At 38.6% G+C, this 17,529-nt stretch overlaps 2 protein-coding genes and 1 pseudogene across 3 annotated transcripts; 2 read left to right on the top strand and 1 right to left on the bottom strand.

Moving 5' to 3' along the window:
- The first annotated feature begins 6,164 nt into the window (after nucleotides 1–6,164).
- On the top strand, nucleotides 6,165–17,126 carry LOC104240577 (uncharacterized). Of its 2 annotated transcripts, none has more exons than XM_009795441.2 (2): nucleotides 6,165–6,259; nucleotides 16,000–17,126. In XM_009795441.2, exon 2 carries the CDS (start codon nucleotides 16,011–16,013, stop codon nucleotides 16,755–16,757), a length of 747 nt encoding a protein of 248 aa, XP_009793743.1. In that variant the 5' UTR covers nucleotides 6,165–6,259; nucleotides 16,000–16,010; the 3' UTR covers nucleotides 16,758–17,126. The 2 variants fall into 2 exon arrangements, with proteins under 2 accessions (XP_009793743.1, XP_009793742.1); XM_009795440.2 differs by having other exon boundaries at nucleotides 15,997–16,971.
- On the top strand, nucleotides 7,304–8,129 carry LOC104240576 (peptidyl-tRNA hydrolase, mitochondrial-like). Its single transcript, XM_070156687.1, has one exon. It carries the CDS (start codon nucleotides 7,379–7,381, stop codon nucleotides 8,039–8,041), a length of 663 nt encoding a protein of 220 aa, XP_070012788.1. The 5' UTR covers nucleotides 7,304–7,378; the 3' UTR covers nucleotides 8,042–8,129.
- LOC138877470 (uncharacterized) lies at nucleotides 12,660–14,560 on the bottom strand (annotated as a pseudogene).
- Nucleotides 17,127–17,529: the final 403 nt, after the last annotated feature.

Below are 17,529 nucleotides of genomic sequence, written 5' to 3' on the forward strand. Positions count from 1 at the left end.
CCCGTCGATAACAGACTCCCCCACTTGGCTCAAAGCCAAGGAATAAAGCATTTGATAACTTACAATACCCAAACTCTATTGCTGCCAAAATCCCGCATTGAAATTCAACTAAATCCTTCATAAGCTTGTGTAACACAGACTATATAATACTTCAAATTCCACAAATATAACCCACCGGTAGAAAAGAAAGCCTCCACCCAACATCATAAAATCACACATCCGTAGATTACCTTGCAGGTTATAACCTACCTACTTCGCCTCAAACTAATATCTCTTTATACCCTTTCACCGCACAACTACTACGCAATTACTTAATCTTCTTGAGTCTAAACTCACCAACAAGGCATGAGAACCTAATTCATTTCACAGCTAAACAACATGAAAGATCCTCCAATATACTTGTAACTCGTGGTTATACATCAAATCAAGATGGATATCAAGCACCCAATAGTCCTTTCTACACCTCAAGAAAACACTTCTCGTCACATTCAAACCATATGAACACATCTTGCAGTCACATCATACTCATCACGTAGCCATCCTGCCACAAATTCCACTAATAGGGACACTACCGGACATATAAATCCAAAAGCATATGCTCACACAATCAACATCTTTGTGCTCAAGCTACAGCCAAAACCCGACCTCAAGTCCTCCAAACTGACCCATCATCACCATACTGAAATCACATCTCACACCTCATCTATAGAATCATAAGCCGTCGATGCACAACAGATACCAAGCGCTCATGTGCGCTTACGAATGCGTGGAAAGAATTCAAAGAGTTACGCTTCAAGCTGAATCAATGTCACACGATAAGGAAAGAAAGATGGGAAATATATCCTATTGCCTCTCAAAGATAGGTATGGACGTCATCATACCGATCCGCAAAACTTTACTAGACACTTGCTCATGACTTGTAGAACCTATGAACCTAGAGCTCTGATACGAATCTGTCACGACCCAAAATCCACTAGTCGTGATGGCACCTGACCCAACCTGCTAAGTAAGCCAACTAATAATTATCCAATTTCAATAATATTAATGAAGCAATTAACTAAAGAAATATCTGAATCTGATACATTCCCTAAGGACTGGTAGTACAAATCCTGAGCTTCTAAGAATAGCGTTTACAAAGCTGGTATGAAGTAAATACAACATTTGTTTGAAAAGTACATAAACAAAGTTCTATGAATCTAAGGCTACCATGAACAAGAGGCAGCTACAACTGGAACGCAGGTATGTCTTCAAGTCCAGCTCCCGTCAAACATAGCAACATCATCAGTCAACACCTGCACGCAAGGTGCAAAAGCGTAGTATGAGTGCAACCGATCTCATGTACTCAATAAGTAATAAACATAACATTGGGTTGAAAGTAGTGACGAGTTGGAACATAGGTCGGGTCCAACACCAATAACCAACAACAGTTCATAACAATGTAAAGCAAACAATAAAAGAAGTAACTCGGAATTCAAATTGCGCAGCTTATTCATAATTCCCGAAAATAGTTCCGTTTTTCAAGTATATCAGTGAAAACCCAAATCCTTTACCGAAATTGTCGAAAATATGAGTAAGTTTGAAAATTGTAGTTTTTTCCAAAAACCTTTCAATAGGTAAATGTTTCATTTTTCAGATAGCATGAGGAAAGTACATCTCTATGCCTACATGTCAAGATACAAGTAAAATCATGAATGTCATCAAAACTGGGCAGCAGAAGGAGATGCATCTCTATGCATGTATCTCAAGTACGCATGTCAAATGCAATGCCTCTCAGTGATGACTCATGTACTCACACTCTCAGAGTACTCAATCTCAATGTCTCGCATTTCTCTCTTACCGTGCTTAATACTCAGCACACTCAATCACTCAGCACTGTACAATACTCGTTGCGGTGTGCAACCCGATATATATATATATATATATATATATATATATATATATATATATATATATATATACACACACACACACACACACACACACACAGCTCACTGGGGTGTGTGCAGACTCCGGAGGGGCTCCTTCAGCCCAAGCGCCATATCGTTGCGGCGTGCAGCTCGATCCCATAAAATATAATCAATATAACATGATAATCAATTGCGCTCACTTGGGTGTGTGCAGACTCCGGAGGGGCTCCTTCAGCCCAAGCACCGTTTCGATGTGGCATGCAGCTCGATCCCATAAAATGTAATCAATATAATATGCTGCGGCGTGTAGCCCGATCCCATAATATCACTCTCACTCAGGCCTCAGCCTCACTCAGTCATCAGACTCTTCAGTCTCTCGGGCTCACAATGCCATAAAACTAGCCCAAAATGATAATGTGATGTATCAATAAATGATAACAGAGACTGAGATATGATATGCATATGAATGAGTATGACTGAGTATGTAAAGTAATGAAAGCAGATATCTCAACAGCAAAAATGACCTCAGTGGGCCCCAATAGGATAAGCATGTAGCCTAGGCATGATTTCTAACATGTATCACAGCTCAATAGCTCAAGTACGTAGGAATTTCATGGTTACAAGTAAGATCAGGTAACTACGCAGTACCACAGAAATAACAGAGTCACAACTTACATGGTGCACGCTTACACACCTATCACCTAGCATGTGCATCACCTCAATACCAGTCACATAGCATGTAATTCGGGGTTTCATACCCTCAGCACTAAGTTTAGAAGAGTTACTTACCTCGAACAAGATAATTCAAATACCGAGCAAGCCAAGTGATGCTCCAAAAATACCATCTCGCACGTAACGACGTCTGAACGGCTCAGAACTAGCCAAAAGCAACTCAAATACATCAAATAAAGTCCAAGGAAACAATTTACCATGATAAAGATCGAATCCTTAAATCAAAACCCAAAACTAGCCAAAATCACACCGGGGCCTGCGCCTCGAAACTCGACAAAACTCACAAAATTCCGATAACCCATTCAATTACGAGTCCAACCATACTAGTTTCACTCAATTCCGACTCCAAATAAATGTTCAAAACTCAAAAATTCATATTATGAAACTTTAGGCCAAAACCCCTAATTTTCTCTTTAAAATTCATCAACCAAAAGCTAAAATCGAAGATAGATTCATGAAATATAACTAAAACCGAGTAGAGAACACTTGCCCCCATTCATATGGTGAAAATTGCTTTAAGAATCGCCTCAATCCGAGCTTCAAAGCTCTAAAAATGTAAAAATGGCCAAAAACCTCGAAATAGAGTACTTTATAACCACTGGTCAACTTAATGCATCGCGATCGCGAAGAAGAAAAACAATGCTCCTGTAAATTGCCCTATGCGATCGCATAAGTCAGCTCGCGATCGCGGTATACACAACTGACAGAACTATGCGTTCGCGGAAGAAACCTCGCGAACGCGAAGAGATAACCAACACTGCCTTAGCTTGGACCCAAACATAATGCGAACGCGTTCTCAACATCGCAAACGCGATGCTTGACTGCCATAACATATAAGAACGCGAACCAACACTTGTGAACGCGTTGAGGGAGAATTAGTCTACTCCATTTTTCCCATACACAATCGCACTACTAAGTCTCGCGATCGTGATGAAGAAATGCGACACCAGATATTAGCAGAATACAACAGTGAAAAATGAAGGAAAAATACTCTGAAATCATACTAAAATATACCTGAGCCCCTCGGGACCCCGTTCAACCATACCGACAAGTCCCATAACATAACAGAGACCTACTCGAAGCCTCAAAACATACATAACAACATCGAAACGATGAATCACACCTCACTTCGAAATCAATGAACTTTGAAACTTTAAACTTCCACAACCGATGCCGAAACCTATCAAACCACGTCTGATTGACCTCAAATTTTGCACGCAAGTCACATTTGACATTACGGACCTATTTCAACTTTCAAAATCAGAATCTAACCTCGATATCAAAATGTTCACTCCCGGTCACACTTTCTAAAATTTCAACTTTCTCCATTCAAGCCTATTTCTACTATGGACCTCCAAATCACAATCCAGACGCGCTCCTAAGTCCAAAATCACTCAAAGGAGTTAACGAAACCATCAAAAATTCAATCCGAGGTCAAATACTAAAAAGTCAAACTTGGTCAACCCTTTCAAATTTAAAGCTTCTAGCTAATAATCATTTTTTCAAATCAATTCTGAAAATCAAAGCCGACGATTCATATAAGTCACAATACATAATATGGAGCTACTCATGCCCTCAAACAATCGAGCGGAGTATAAATGCTCAAAACGACCAGTCGGGTCGTTACTAAAGCTATCTTTCTTATTCCAAAAAATTCTTCCTCCATTACATATTTTTTCAAAAAAAACTCTATTTATAATTAGCTAAACTAGTTAAACCAAAAGTCTTTAGTAGTAAGACTTCAAACTTCAAATAGTTTATTTTTTAACTTATATGTATTTACCCTTTTCAAAAAAATTGGAGTCAATTTGGTAGATTGGAATGGAAAGGAAATTAAGAAAACCAAACATTACTATTTCATCTACTATATATTACGTCGTTTGGATAACATTTGGTTGAAATAAAAAAATAAAGTATTTGGGGCAATTTAAAAGGATATTTGGAAGTGAAAATTATGTTGAGATTTGAATTTTACAAAGAAAATAATTGTTATTTTGGGAGAAAAATATTTCACTTGAAATGCATCTCTAACTAGTTTTTTCCCTTCAAAATTTATATTTCAGGTTAAGGTTGAAATAATAGATAAAATTATATCCAAATGCAAATTCTCGTCGAATTCTTTTTTTATTTATAATTTTTCTTAAATTTAACTGATAAAGTTTATTAAATATTTGACAAATATAAAAAATACTCAATTTTGACAAACTTAACTGACCAAGAGGGTGTTTGGATTGACTTTTAAGCTGTTCAAATCAGCTTATAAGCTTTTTTAGCTTCTTTCAGTATTTGTTAAAGTCAAAAAATGCTTAAAATAAGTTTTAAACTACTTAAAACAAAGTCAAAAGCAATAAGTTGAACAACCCCAACTTATTATGAAAAATCACTTTTTTAAGCCCATCTAAATGGGCTCCAAAATTGATGGGAATATTTGTAAAAATAGCACGGGCTAGCCAGTTTTCGGACTGGTCATTCAAAAATAGCTACCATTTGCAAAGTCATTAAAAATAGTCACTATTTTGCTGCAATATGGAAAGTTTCAGCATAATGTACTAGGGATTCGTGCAACTGTGTATGAATTTCCAGCATATTATGCTGGAACTCCAACATGCGGAAAGTTCCAGTATAATATACTAGAGATTGGAGCATCGGTGCTCCAATCTCTAATATATTATGTTGGACTGGTCTATTATACTGGAACTCCAATATATTATACTGGAGTATTTTTCAGATTTTGAACAGTGTTTTCGTTCAGATTTATCTTTACATGAACAGTGGCTAAATTTCAATTACTTTTAAAACCGTGGAAACAACTTCTTGCAGAAATGTAGGGTAAGACTGCGTACGATAGGCCCTTGTGGTCCGGCCCTTCTGTAAAAATAGCAAGGTATAGGCAGTTTTTGGACTGGTCATTCAAAAATAGCCAGCGTTTACAAAGTCAATGAAAAATAACCACTATTTTGCTGCAACAGAAACCGATCCAGCATAATATACTGGAGTTCGTGCACTTGTGTATGAACTCCAGCATATTATGCTAGATCGGTATACTTTGTTGACTCCAGTATATTATACTGGACAATTATACTTGCTGGAACTCCAGTATATTATGCTGGAGTTCTAGTGTACTTATGCTGGAACTCCATCATATTATGCTAGAGTTCCAACATACTTATCCTGGAATTCCAGTATAATATGCTGAAGTTCAAGCATACTTATGCTGAAACTCCAGTATAATATACTGGCGTACCGGGTTTTGAACAGTGTTTTCGCTCAGATTTATCTTTACATGAAAAGTGGCTAAATTTCGATTACTTTTGAAACTGGACTATTTTTGAATGACCAGTTGTAAATCTGGCTATTTTTGAATTTCTCCCGCCCTTCCTCGGACCCCGCGCATAGCGGGAGCTTAATACACCGAACTGTCTTTTTTTTAAAAAGCCGTGGCTATTTTTGAATGACCATTTGTAAATCTCCGCGGTATTCTTAAGATACTATTTAAAACCTAACCCAAACATATTGAGATTTTTTGTTTTGATATCAAAATTCTTTTGTGCGTACCAAATAGAGTTCCGGTGACACTTCCCTCCTTCTCTACCAGCACTAATCGCCGACCTCTTCGTAAGGTCAGTCCCATTAAAATCTCCTTTTTCTTTTTCCTTTTAGTCGTAGATTGCTTTTAGAACATTGCTCTGACTTTTGGCAAATCTGAAATAGTCCCATTAAAATGGGTTTATCCAGATTGAGCTTTGAAAAGATTAGAGCACTTCTCATTAGTTATTGTTATTATTTCTAATTTGTTGATCTGTGGAGGTGTATGAACTTTCTTGAATCAAATGCAGACTTAGGGTGAAAAGTGATGCCCCATGCTTGTGGTAGTTTAAACAATGCCAAGCACTAAAAACTTTAACACTTATTAAAGAGTTAAACTTTTGAATATATCATTCTAATGGATTTAGTAGTACTGTTTTAAATAATGATTTGAAATGTAAAAAGTGGAATAGTTAGTTGGTATAATGCCAAATTCATGTTGATGTAAAGTCGTATTTGTTTGTCCTAACAAATTATTAGAGGTAGAATTTTTTTCATTAAAGGAAAGTGGACCTTGGGGCTAACTCATTCCAAAGGCTAGCACATGAGGTGAGAATTACCTAAGGAGACCAATTTCCCGTTCCACGATAGATGTGGGACAAACTCAGCCCCCGCACCAACTAGAGCATAGACAAATAATAAGGTGGCCCCAATATCAGATAAACCAAAAATTATGATCTGTCTGATGTCTGTGATACCATGTAAAGGGATGGACCTTAGGGCTAATTCAACCCTAAAAGCTAACTCATGTGGTGAGAATTGCCCAAAACCATATAAAGAGACTAAACCCCCATTCCACAAACCATGTTAGACAAGCCCAGTATGGTCAAGTATGCTTTTTTTTTTTTCTGATAGTGCAGAAAGGAAAGAGAGATTTATTGGGAGATAGGAAGTACTTAATAGCACAAGAAATGTTTTGATCAGAAAAAAGTGATCAAATGCGAAGCAAGAATATTTTAATCATGAATATTCAAGAATTTCGTGGAAATGTTTCTATATTCTCGAGCCAAGGAGATTGAAAAAATTCTGGCATGAATATTCATTAGTGGTGTACGAGACCTAAGGTTAGATTCCTCCAGGTGAAATAGAGGCTCAGAGATCCACCGCGAACTCTACAATAGTTGCCGACAACAGTAACTTCTTGTGAACTTCCGATGAATGAAATGCTTAGAAGGATTTGTAGGCGCAACTTCTGCACTTGTTCTCCTCGGCCATGGCTCTTTTTTGGGTTGGGCGATCCTGGTGATAAATACAGGGGAACGAGACACAATGTTTGTTTTGAAATGCTTGATTCATTTGCAGAGTCGCTGGGGATTCATATGGAGACAGCACATTGTAAAGCTATGTTTGGAAAAGGTTTTGTCAGTGGCGTTCTAGTTCTCCTAGCAAAGCCAGAAACTTGCATGAATTTGAGTGGTGAATCTGCAGGCCCACTTGCAGCATATTACAACATCCTTCTCACTCGTGTGGTTGTGTTTCATGATGATATGGATTTACCATGTGGAGTTCTTTGTCTTCACCCTAAGGGAGGTCATCACAGCCATAATGGATTGAAGAGCATGATTTATCATTTTTGTGGAAATCGAGAATTTCCTCGGTTAAGGATAGGTGTTGGAAGACCTCCTGGTCAAATGGACACCAAAGCATTCATGCTTCAAAAATTTAACGCAACTGCTAGAGAACGAATTGATGCTGCATTACTTGAAGGAGTACATGCATTGAAGCAGGTCTTATCCAAAGGCTTCTCCGAAAGTTCTAAATGCTTCAATATAGAGCAGAAGTACAAGCACATAAGATTGCAGTCACTGCCAAGATGACATCATGCTTCAAGCTAGGTGTTCAATAGCCTCCATGCATCTCTTTACTTGGACTGGCCAGCGTTTCCTCTTTACCACATCAAACGAGAAGTCAGGTGTAATCACATACCAAAATCCATGGCCAGATCTTTTTGCCTAAGCACCACTGGCTGAAAATCTATTTGTGAATGTTACTACCCTTGTTTAGGCAACTGTTTTGGGTTTGAAACAGATGGAAGATGATTTTGGTCAAGCTGGAAGTTCAAAGTTGACCTAGTCCATAGTGATTGCTAGGATGCATGAATACCCACTCTTTTAATTCCCTGATTCTCGAATATGGTCTGGATGTTTTCCTTTTGTAAAATTGAAATTGCAAGCTTATTCTCCCTAGTACCAAATACTTCCCTCCTGCATCCCCTGACGCTCCTAGAAGAAACCGTTGTGTCTCTTTATTAGAGAAGATGTCTGTACCTATATCTGGTTTATTGATATCTCCCCTTGCCTACTCTCATACGTGGATTAGAAGTAAGCAAAAAGGATATATTATTGACTTAAAAAAAGATTCCTCCAGGCAAATTGAAGGTACAACAACAACAACATACCCTGTATATTCCCACATGTGGGGTCTGGATAGTGTGTACGCAGGCCTTACCCCTACTCTCCTACCCAATGAAGGTAACCAAGGTAACCAGGCGAATTGAAGGTAATGAAGGAAAATAAAGGAAATGTTATAGCTAATACAACCCTATCAAAAAACAAATATAGCAAGTGAAGAAACAATACATATGTACTAAAACGGTAACAAGTGAGTTCAAGGTGGGTTTAAAGGCTTAGGGCATTGACTGCAAGAATCATGTGGCAGAGTGAGGAGGTAAAAAGAGAGATTAAAAAAAAATGGAGAAGCCTGGAAGAGTATAAAAGAATAAAGAAAGAGTCTAAAGAGGTGATTAACGAAGTTAGGTAAATCCTTAGATGAGTTAAACCAAAAGTAACGGATGTACGAAGGTAGGAAAGAAATGTATAAGCTAACACGATGACACAGAAAAGGGGTAAAGACATGGACCAAGTTAAGTATAGTAAAGATGATTTCAACAAGTTTTGACAGGAGACAAAAAGTTCAAAGAAAGATGAAAATGCTATTTTGAGCAATTATTCAATACAAGTTACGAGGATAACTTTACAAATATTCGTACATTCGGTACAAATAGAAACCTTGACCAAACTTGTAGAATTAGATAGAGTGAAGTAAATCATGCCATGAACAACATTGGAGGTAGAAAAGCATGTCGTCGAGATGGAATCTATAGCGAGGTTCAGGATTCCCTTGTAAAGCTTGGAGACGTATGTCTTACCAAACTACTCAATGCTCTATTATGGTGTGCAAAGATGCTAAATAAGTGGATAAAGAGTTGATTCCAATTCATAAACCAAAGGAGATATTGCAAAATCGTGGTATTAAACTTAGATGGTATACATCAAAGCTCTTGGAAAGAGTGATATACATTTGATGTAGGGATATTATAAGGGTAGAGAGCCAACTTGGATTGGATCGCAGGCAGGTTTATTATAGAGGTTATATTTTATAATGAAGGTTGATGGAAATTAGAGCCCATTTGGATGGGCTTTTTTTTTAAGTGACTTTTAAGCATAAGCCAATAAGTTAGGAATTCTAGCTTTTGGCTTATTTTTGTTATTTTAACTAAAAAACAAGTGCTTAAAAGCACTTGTTTTACTTTATCCAAACACTACAAAATAACTTAAAGCTATTTTGGCTTAAAAGCACTTATAATAAGCCAATCCAAACAGGCTCTTACTAGGGATGAAGGATCTCCTTATGATATTCATGGACTAATAAAGGGTAGATGATAAGTGTAGCAAGAGAAGTCTTTTAGTGGGTAATTAAAAGGGCAGCTCAGTGCACAACGCATCCCGCGTTCATGCAGGGTCCGGGGCAAGGTCACATCCCAAGGGGTGTAATTAAGAAGACATAAATTCATATATAAATGACATAAATGATATATTTGAAGGAGCGATCACAAGTGTGAGAATGGTTGGAGGAGATATAATGGGAGTTCTCACAGCAGTAGTTATACAGGAATAGGTCTTAGAGTCTGGACATGCTTACCTTTGGATGAACAAACCAATAGTATACACTGATGTTCCATGGTACTTGCTACTTATGTATTAATTGAAGAAATTAAATGAGGTAGTCAACTAAAAAGTTGGAACTATGAAAAAGTGCTCTACAGAGTAAAGGTTTAGGATAAGTAGAAGACAAACACATCTTATCAGTGGACTAACCGTCTGTTTTTTTGAAGCTACACTGAACATTATGTCAATTGTCAAAGGAAAATTATGTCAAGACTGAAGAAAAAAGCAAGCACCCAAACTAAAACATTACATCTGCTGAAGGTAAATTCTGATTCATTTTAAGAACAAGAGGCCAAGTGGCACAGATGCAACTATCTATCCCAGTTTGGTGCAATGCTTGATGAATTGGAAATCTGACTACAAGTTGTTTATTGAATATGTACCAAGGGTTTTCTTCTGTTAATCATGGCCTCTATGGATAGAGCCACAAGAGACATGATTGTTGTATGATTTTGGTTTCCTTTCGTACGAGCTACTAAACAAATTAAGTGTTGAAGTTGTGGATGGAGTCTGTGCATTGTTGGTTTCGTAGATTGTGGTGCCGGAGTTGCTATTTGGAATATATGAATTGTGGATACCAACATCCTGTACCTGATGTATCTAGCCTATAATGCAGCCATCAACTTCCTGTGGTTTGGCATTTTAAATGTTTGAGGAAGGATCTGGCATTATAAGTTTGATCTTCCTACTTTTTGCTTCTGAGGAAGATTTTTGACTGTCATTCCGCAGAGTACTGACTACTGGGAGAATGCTCAATGCAATTACCTCTTGCACTGTAGTCTTTTGATGCTTTAGTATCAGAAAACATTTAAAATGTGTTGGTACATGATGGAGTACACTAATTTTCTGAGGTAGGCTCGGCAGCTCTGAGGAGCCATACGGTCAAACTTCATAATTTGAGTGGTGCAGCCTGTGATTATGGTAAAATAAAGTGAATTAGACTAATAGTAGCAATAGCTGCAGATATGGTTTGTCTGCTGTTTCAGTATTTACACAACATCAATCATCATTGTGATGCTGTCTTCTTCAACAATTCAAGCGAAATGTTGGAAATACGTTCCAAACCTCTAAGCATTAGTATAGTAGTAAAATCCCATCAATAAATTCTTTCAATGTTTTCTATATCTCTAGTGGTGCAAAAGTAATAGAAAGGATCCATAATTTTATTTGACAGTACTCTTGGAAATGTGAGGGGACAGCCCTTTTTCATTAGGTCCAGGCATCCAGAATCAGGAATCATCCTACTACCCATGCATAATTTTTATTTTTTAGTTTGATATGAGCATCCTTTTGATTGACCACGACCCGTAGAAGTTCTTAACCTAGAGACACTATGAAGCTTGTGCTTTAGAATACATTTTGTTGATTGTTGCTTTAAATTATATTCACTGACAGGGCCAAAACTGCCCATAATCTATTGGACAAGATCTAAAATTGCTCTTCGTTTTTACCTATTTAGCCTTAAATACCTTCAAATATAGCCCTGAACAATTAAAAAGGTCTAAATATGCTCCTCGCACTAACAGCGGAAGCCATGTGGGGGTATATCTAGACCTTTTTAGTTTCTTAGGGGTATATTTGGACCATTTTTAATTGTTTAGGGATATGTTTCAAATTGTTTCATGTGCTACTGAATATGTACATTTTATTTTTCAGCAAAGATGCATATGTATATATATAGAGCTTAGATATCTCCTTTGACGAGAAAACAGAGACCACAAAATTAAAATTATTATTCAAGAAAATATAACACATGAAGCTAACAACAACAACAACAACATACCTAGTATAATCCCACATAATGGGGTCTGGGAGGGTAGTGTGTACACAGACCTTACCCCTACCTTTGTGGAGGTAGAGAGGCTGTTTCCAATAAACCCTCGGCTTAGGCAAGCATAGATACCATAATAATAACAAGAAAACAAGACAGGACAACACCGAAAAATCATGTAAAAGCAACATACACAACAAGATATGACCGAAATGTAAAAAAAAAAGAAAAAAAAAAAAGATAGGTATTCAAATAAGCCTACTACCAACCAAATGCGAGAGTACGTACTGACACTACCTATGAATAATCTAGACTACCTAACCTACTATCCTAATCTTTGACCTCCACACCTTCCTATCACGGGTCATGTCCTCGGTCAGCTGTAGTTGCGCCATGTCATGCCTAATCACCTCACCCAACTCTTCTTCGATCTACCTCTACCTCTCCTAAGGCCCTCCAATGTTAACCTCTCACACCTCCTTACCGGAGCGTCTGTGCTTCTCCTCTTAACATGTCCAAATCATCTAAGCGGTACTTCCTGCATCTTGTCCTCAATAGGGGCCACACCCACCTTGTCCGGAATAACTTCATTTCGAATCCTATCTAATCTGGTGTGCCGGCACATCCATCTCTGCTGCCTTCATCTTCTGGACGTGAGAGCTCTTGACTGGCCAACACTCAGGCCCATGCAACATAGCCGGTCTGACCACCGCTCTATCAACACGCAACACAACCCAATAGAATCCCACCAGTGGGGTCTGGGGAGGGTAGAGTGTACGCAGACCTTACCCCTACCCCAGAGAGGGTAGAAAGGCTGTTTCCGGGAGACCCTCGGCTCAGAGACAATCGATCTATGACAACAAAACCTGAAAAATAATATCAGCAACATGAGAGACGGCGAATAAATGAAAAAGCAGTAACACAAATATTATACAAAAGTATGAAACACAATATAAATCACTAGCAGTGCTAGACAAAATACTATCATACTCGTCGGTACAAAGAGGGGAAACCGGGTCAAAGAGGAAAATCGCTCGACTACCCTTTAACCTACAACCCTAATGCTCGACCTCCACACCTTCCTATCAAGAGCCATGTCCTCAGAAATCTAGAGTGGCGCCATGTCCTGTCTGATTACGTCGCCCCAATACTTCTTAGGCCGCCCTCTACCTCTTCTCGTACCTGCCAAAGCCAACCGCTCACACCTCCTAACCGGGACATCTAGGCTTCTCCTCTGCACGTGTTCGAACCATCTAAGCCGCGTTTCCTGCATCTTGTCATCCATCAGAGCCACGCCCACCCTCTCCCGAATATCTTAATTCCTAATCTTATCCATCCTAGTCTACCCATACATCCATCTCAACATCCTCATTTCTGCTACTTTCATCTTCTGGATATGTGAATTCTTGACTGGCCAACACTCAGCCCCATACAACATGGCCGGTCTGATCACCACTCTATAGAGCTTACCTTTGAGTTTCGGTGGACATTCTTGTCACACAGGACTCCAGACGCTAACCTCCATTTCATCCACCCCACCCCAATACGGTGCATTACATCTCTGTCGATCTCTCCATCTCCCTGGATAATTGACCCTAAGTACTTAAAACTTTCTCTCTTGAGGATAACCTGTGAGTCAAGCGTGACTTCCACATCTTCTTCCCCTGTCACGTCGCTGAACTTACATTCCATATATTCCGTCTTAGTCCTACTCAACTTGAAACCTTTAGACTCCAGGGCCTGCCTCCATACCTCCAGTCTCCCATTAACACCGCCTCGTGTCTCATCAATCAGGACTATATCATCAGCGAACAACATACACCATGACACCTCTCCTTGGATATGGTTTGTCAGTGCGTCCGTCGCCAGGGCAAATAAGAACGGGCTGAGCGCAGATCCTTGGTGTAACCCCATAACCACAGGGAAAGGTTCTGAGTCACCTCCCACAGTTCTAACGGAGTCATAGCTCCATCATACATATCCTTTATCGCCCTAATGTAAGCCACCGGCACACCTTTCACCTCCAGACATCTCCAAAGGACGTCCCTGGGGACCTTGTCATACGCCTATATGCAAATCCCTTCCTATCCCTGTATTGTTCCACCAACCTCCTGATAAGGTGGATAGCTTCCGTAGTAGAACGACCCGGCATGAACCCGAACTGGTTTTCCGATATAGACACCGCCCTCCTTATCCTCCCTTCCACCACCCTGTCCCAAACTTTCATAGTATGACTTAGTAACTTGATACCCTTATAGTTGTTACAATTCTGGATATCACCTTTGTTCTTGTACACCGAAACCATTGTACTCCACCGCCACTCATCATGCATCCTCTTCGTTCTGAAGATAATATTATACAACCCAGTCAACCACTCCAAACCTGCTCTACCCGCATATCTCCAAAATTCTATTGGAATCTCGTCTGGTTCGGTCGCTTTGCCCTGATTCATCTTACCCATCGCACCCACGACCTCCTCAACCTTGATGCGCCTACAATACCTAAAGTTGCGGTGACTCTCGGAGTGCCCCAATTGCCCTAACACGATGCCCCAATTGACCCAATTGACCACCGCTCTATAAAACAAAAATTAATTTTATTAGAAGATTGAAAAAAAATTATTTTTGACAATTCACTCGTTGTATAAGCAAATGACTAGTACTACAAATACTCATTCGAGAGATATAAAGTTTTTCTAATAAATAAGGAAAAGCGATAAATTTAATTAGAAGACAACAAAACTTACCAACATGTGATAACTTGGACTGTGTTTAGCTCTTTTTATAAACTAATTTTTTCAATTATAGTGTTCTTATTAATTACTTCATTCATTATTCTTCATTAGCTTCTAATCGTTGGAGTTAGGTCAATTAATCCTAAGAGCATACAACTAATACATTCCACTTTTTACTTTAGTTTTATCGGAGACAATCTTTTAGAGAGATATGATATGCTATTATTATTTTCTTAACATATACTTCTTGATATTTCTTTGTGTCTTATGCCAATTGAATAAAGTATATATATATTTAGCAATATATGTAATAATTTGAAGCATACCCCTGAACAATTAAAATGGTCCAAATATTTCCCTATGCAATTAGAAAGGTCCAACTATACCCTCATGTGGCTTCATTCGTTAGTACGAGGGGCATATTTGGACCTTTTTAATTGTTCAAAGTTATATTTGAACCAGAAGATAACAGTGAGGGAATTTAGGGCTCAATAGGTGAATGAAAGACATTTGTATACCTTGTCCAATAGATCAGGGATAGTTTTGGCCCTTTTCCGATATATTTATAATCTAAGTTGCTCGGACAAGGGTGCGGATCTAGAGGTTGGATCCTTCGAGATGTAAATTCTAAAATTCGGGATATGGATCCTAGTACGGTTACAGTGCAGTGATCCGGTTAAAAATAATTCAAAAATATAAAAATATCTCTAAATTAGGAGAAATATTTTGGATTACTTGCGTATAGATTGTAAAGTGTGAATTTTTTTTTATTCTCAAGTTATAGATAAGTAAATGATTGACTTCCTAGATAAGGTATGATATTTTTTTCAAATTTACCCTAGTTTTCGTTCTGATTTCGGGAATCAAATTGTATCTCATCTAGAATTTTTCCGTCTATCGTGGTCAAAGTACTCAAAATTGTTTGACCATATCCGATACGGATTACATACCCACACCCATACTAGTGTCGTCTCGACACAGGTGCGGCGCCTAAACTGCCGTGTCGAAGCAATGTAGTTTATAATGTGCTTTTGGTGGGTTTAGACGTAGTACTAGGTCCTACACGTCTTTGATTTGTGCTAGTTTTCTCAGACAGCCTTGTTCCAGATCCTGTTTCAAGTAATTTCTTAGGTTTGCCTGTTCTCTCTACCTTCCTTTTTGTTAACAGGGTGGGGAAGGGGGATTGTATTTGGAATTGAGGTCGTTGACATATTTCTGCCCCTCCATAGTTTTCTATTTGGTTGCTCTTGGTACAACAAGTCAATACATGCTCATTTTCAGTGTCCAGAATTATTTTTTATTCATTCCATATTCATTCAGCAGGTCAGCAACTAATGGCAAGGCAAAAACATCAACAAGCTGTGCCTGTTCCGAAAACTAAGAAAGGTAGTTCGGGTACCTCATTGGTGGACCAGCTGAGTGAAGATAGCTGGATAATAGTCAAGAAGCAGAAAGTCACCATTTTGATCCCTCCCCTACCTGTACTTAAGCAGTCCGTGGTGCATGACGCTGGAGAAACCCTGCTACATGTACCAACAATTAAACCTACTGATACTCAAACATATCAAGTTGAGATGCATACTGAAGGAGACGTAGTTTGTAAAATGGAGGAGCCAATGTCTTTGGCACCTAAACTTGCTATACCAACAGTTGCCAAAGTAGTTCCTCAATCAATTTCTCAGTTGCCAAGACCATCTAGGCTAATTGAAAGAGAGCGCGTAGAAACCCGGCCAATGCCTAGTTTCAGAACTAATAGAACGGCTGGTGTTTGCTCTGCCTCAAAGATTGCCAAGCGATCAATTATCACTGCTGATAGGAGTGCGATGATAAATAAAAGAATGAGAGCAATTAATCTTGAGCGCAAGCTTCAAAGTGCTGGAGGATTGAGAAGTTGGTTGGTTTCGAGGGGCCTTGATCATTTTGTGAGCATCTTTCAGAGCAAGAGCATCAACAAGTATCAGTTGGCAAATCTGACCATGGAAAAGCTCAAGGAGATGGGTTCACATGCTGTTGGTCCTCGGAGAAAGCTGATACATGCTATTGACTGCCTTTGTCATCCATTCTGTTTTGAGCATATGTGATCTCATGAGATGCGATGACCATTGTCAGTGAGATGCTACTACATGGATTGCTTCAACCCTAAAAGTTAGTTCCAAACTGATCAGGCATGTGTAACAGAAGTTGTCGATATCTTTTGTAAATTCTCAGATCTTTTTTGGTGCCTCTTGCCTGTAGAAGTATAACGGAACAGAATGCTATTGAACCACTTAACAGAAAGATTAACAAAAAAGAAAATAGAATGTTGTTGAACATTAGGCAAATGGATAAAATTTTGGATAATGAAGTACCTTTATAAGGACTCCATCCCAACGCCCATTCTCTATTTTGGGCAAATTGATGAAATATTGGATAATGAAGTAGTATTTATAAAGACTTCATCTCAACATCAATTCGCATTTGATGGCTATTCTACTTGAACATTTTCATGAACTCCTCTTGCATTTTGAACCCTAAGTGTTGACCCTCAACAAGGCAGGCCCGTGAATCTTGATCGGGATCGCAATGGTGAAATTCAAAAATAGCCAGATTTTCAATTGGTCGTTCAAAAATAGCCCCGTTTTCAAAAGTAATCGAAATTTAGCCGCTTTTCATGTAAAGATAAATCTGAGCGAAAACACTATTCAAAACCCGGAAAATATGCCAGTAAATTATATTGGAGTTCCAGCATAAATATGCTTGAACTCCAGCATATTATACTGGAGTTCCAGGATAACTATGCTGGAACTCCAGCATAATATACTGGAGTTCCAGCAGGTATAATTGTCCAGTATAATATACTAGAATTTGGAGCAC

This window comes from Nicotiana sylvestris, chromosome 9, assembly GCF_000393655.2.
Source record: "Nicotiana sylvestris chromosome 9, ASM39365v2, whole genome shotgun sequence".
Taxonomy (NCBI): domain Eukaryota; kingdom Viridiplantae; phylum Streptophyta; class Magnoliopsida; order Solanales; family Solanaceae; genus Nicotiana; species Nicotiana sylvestris.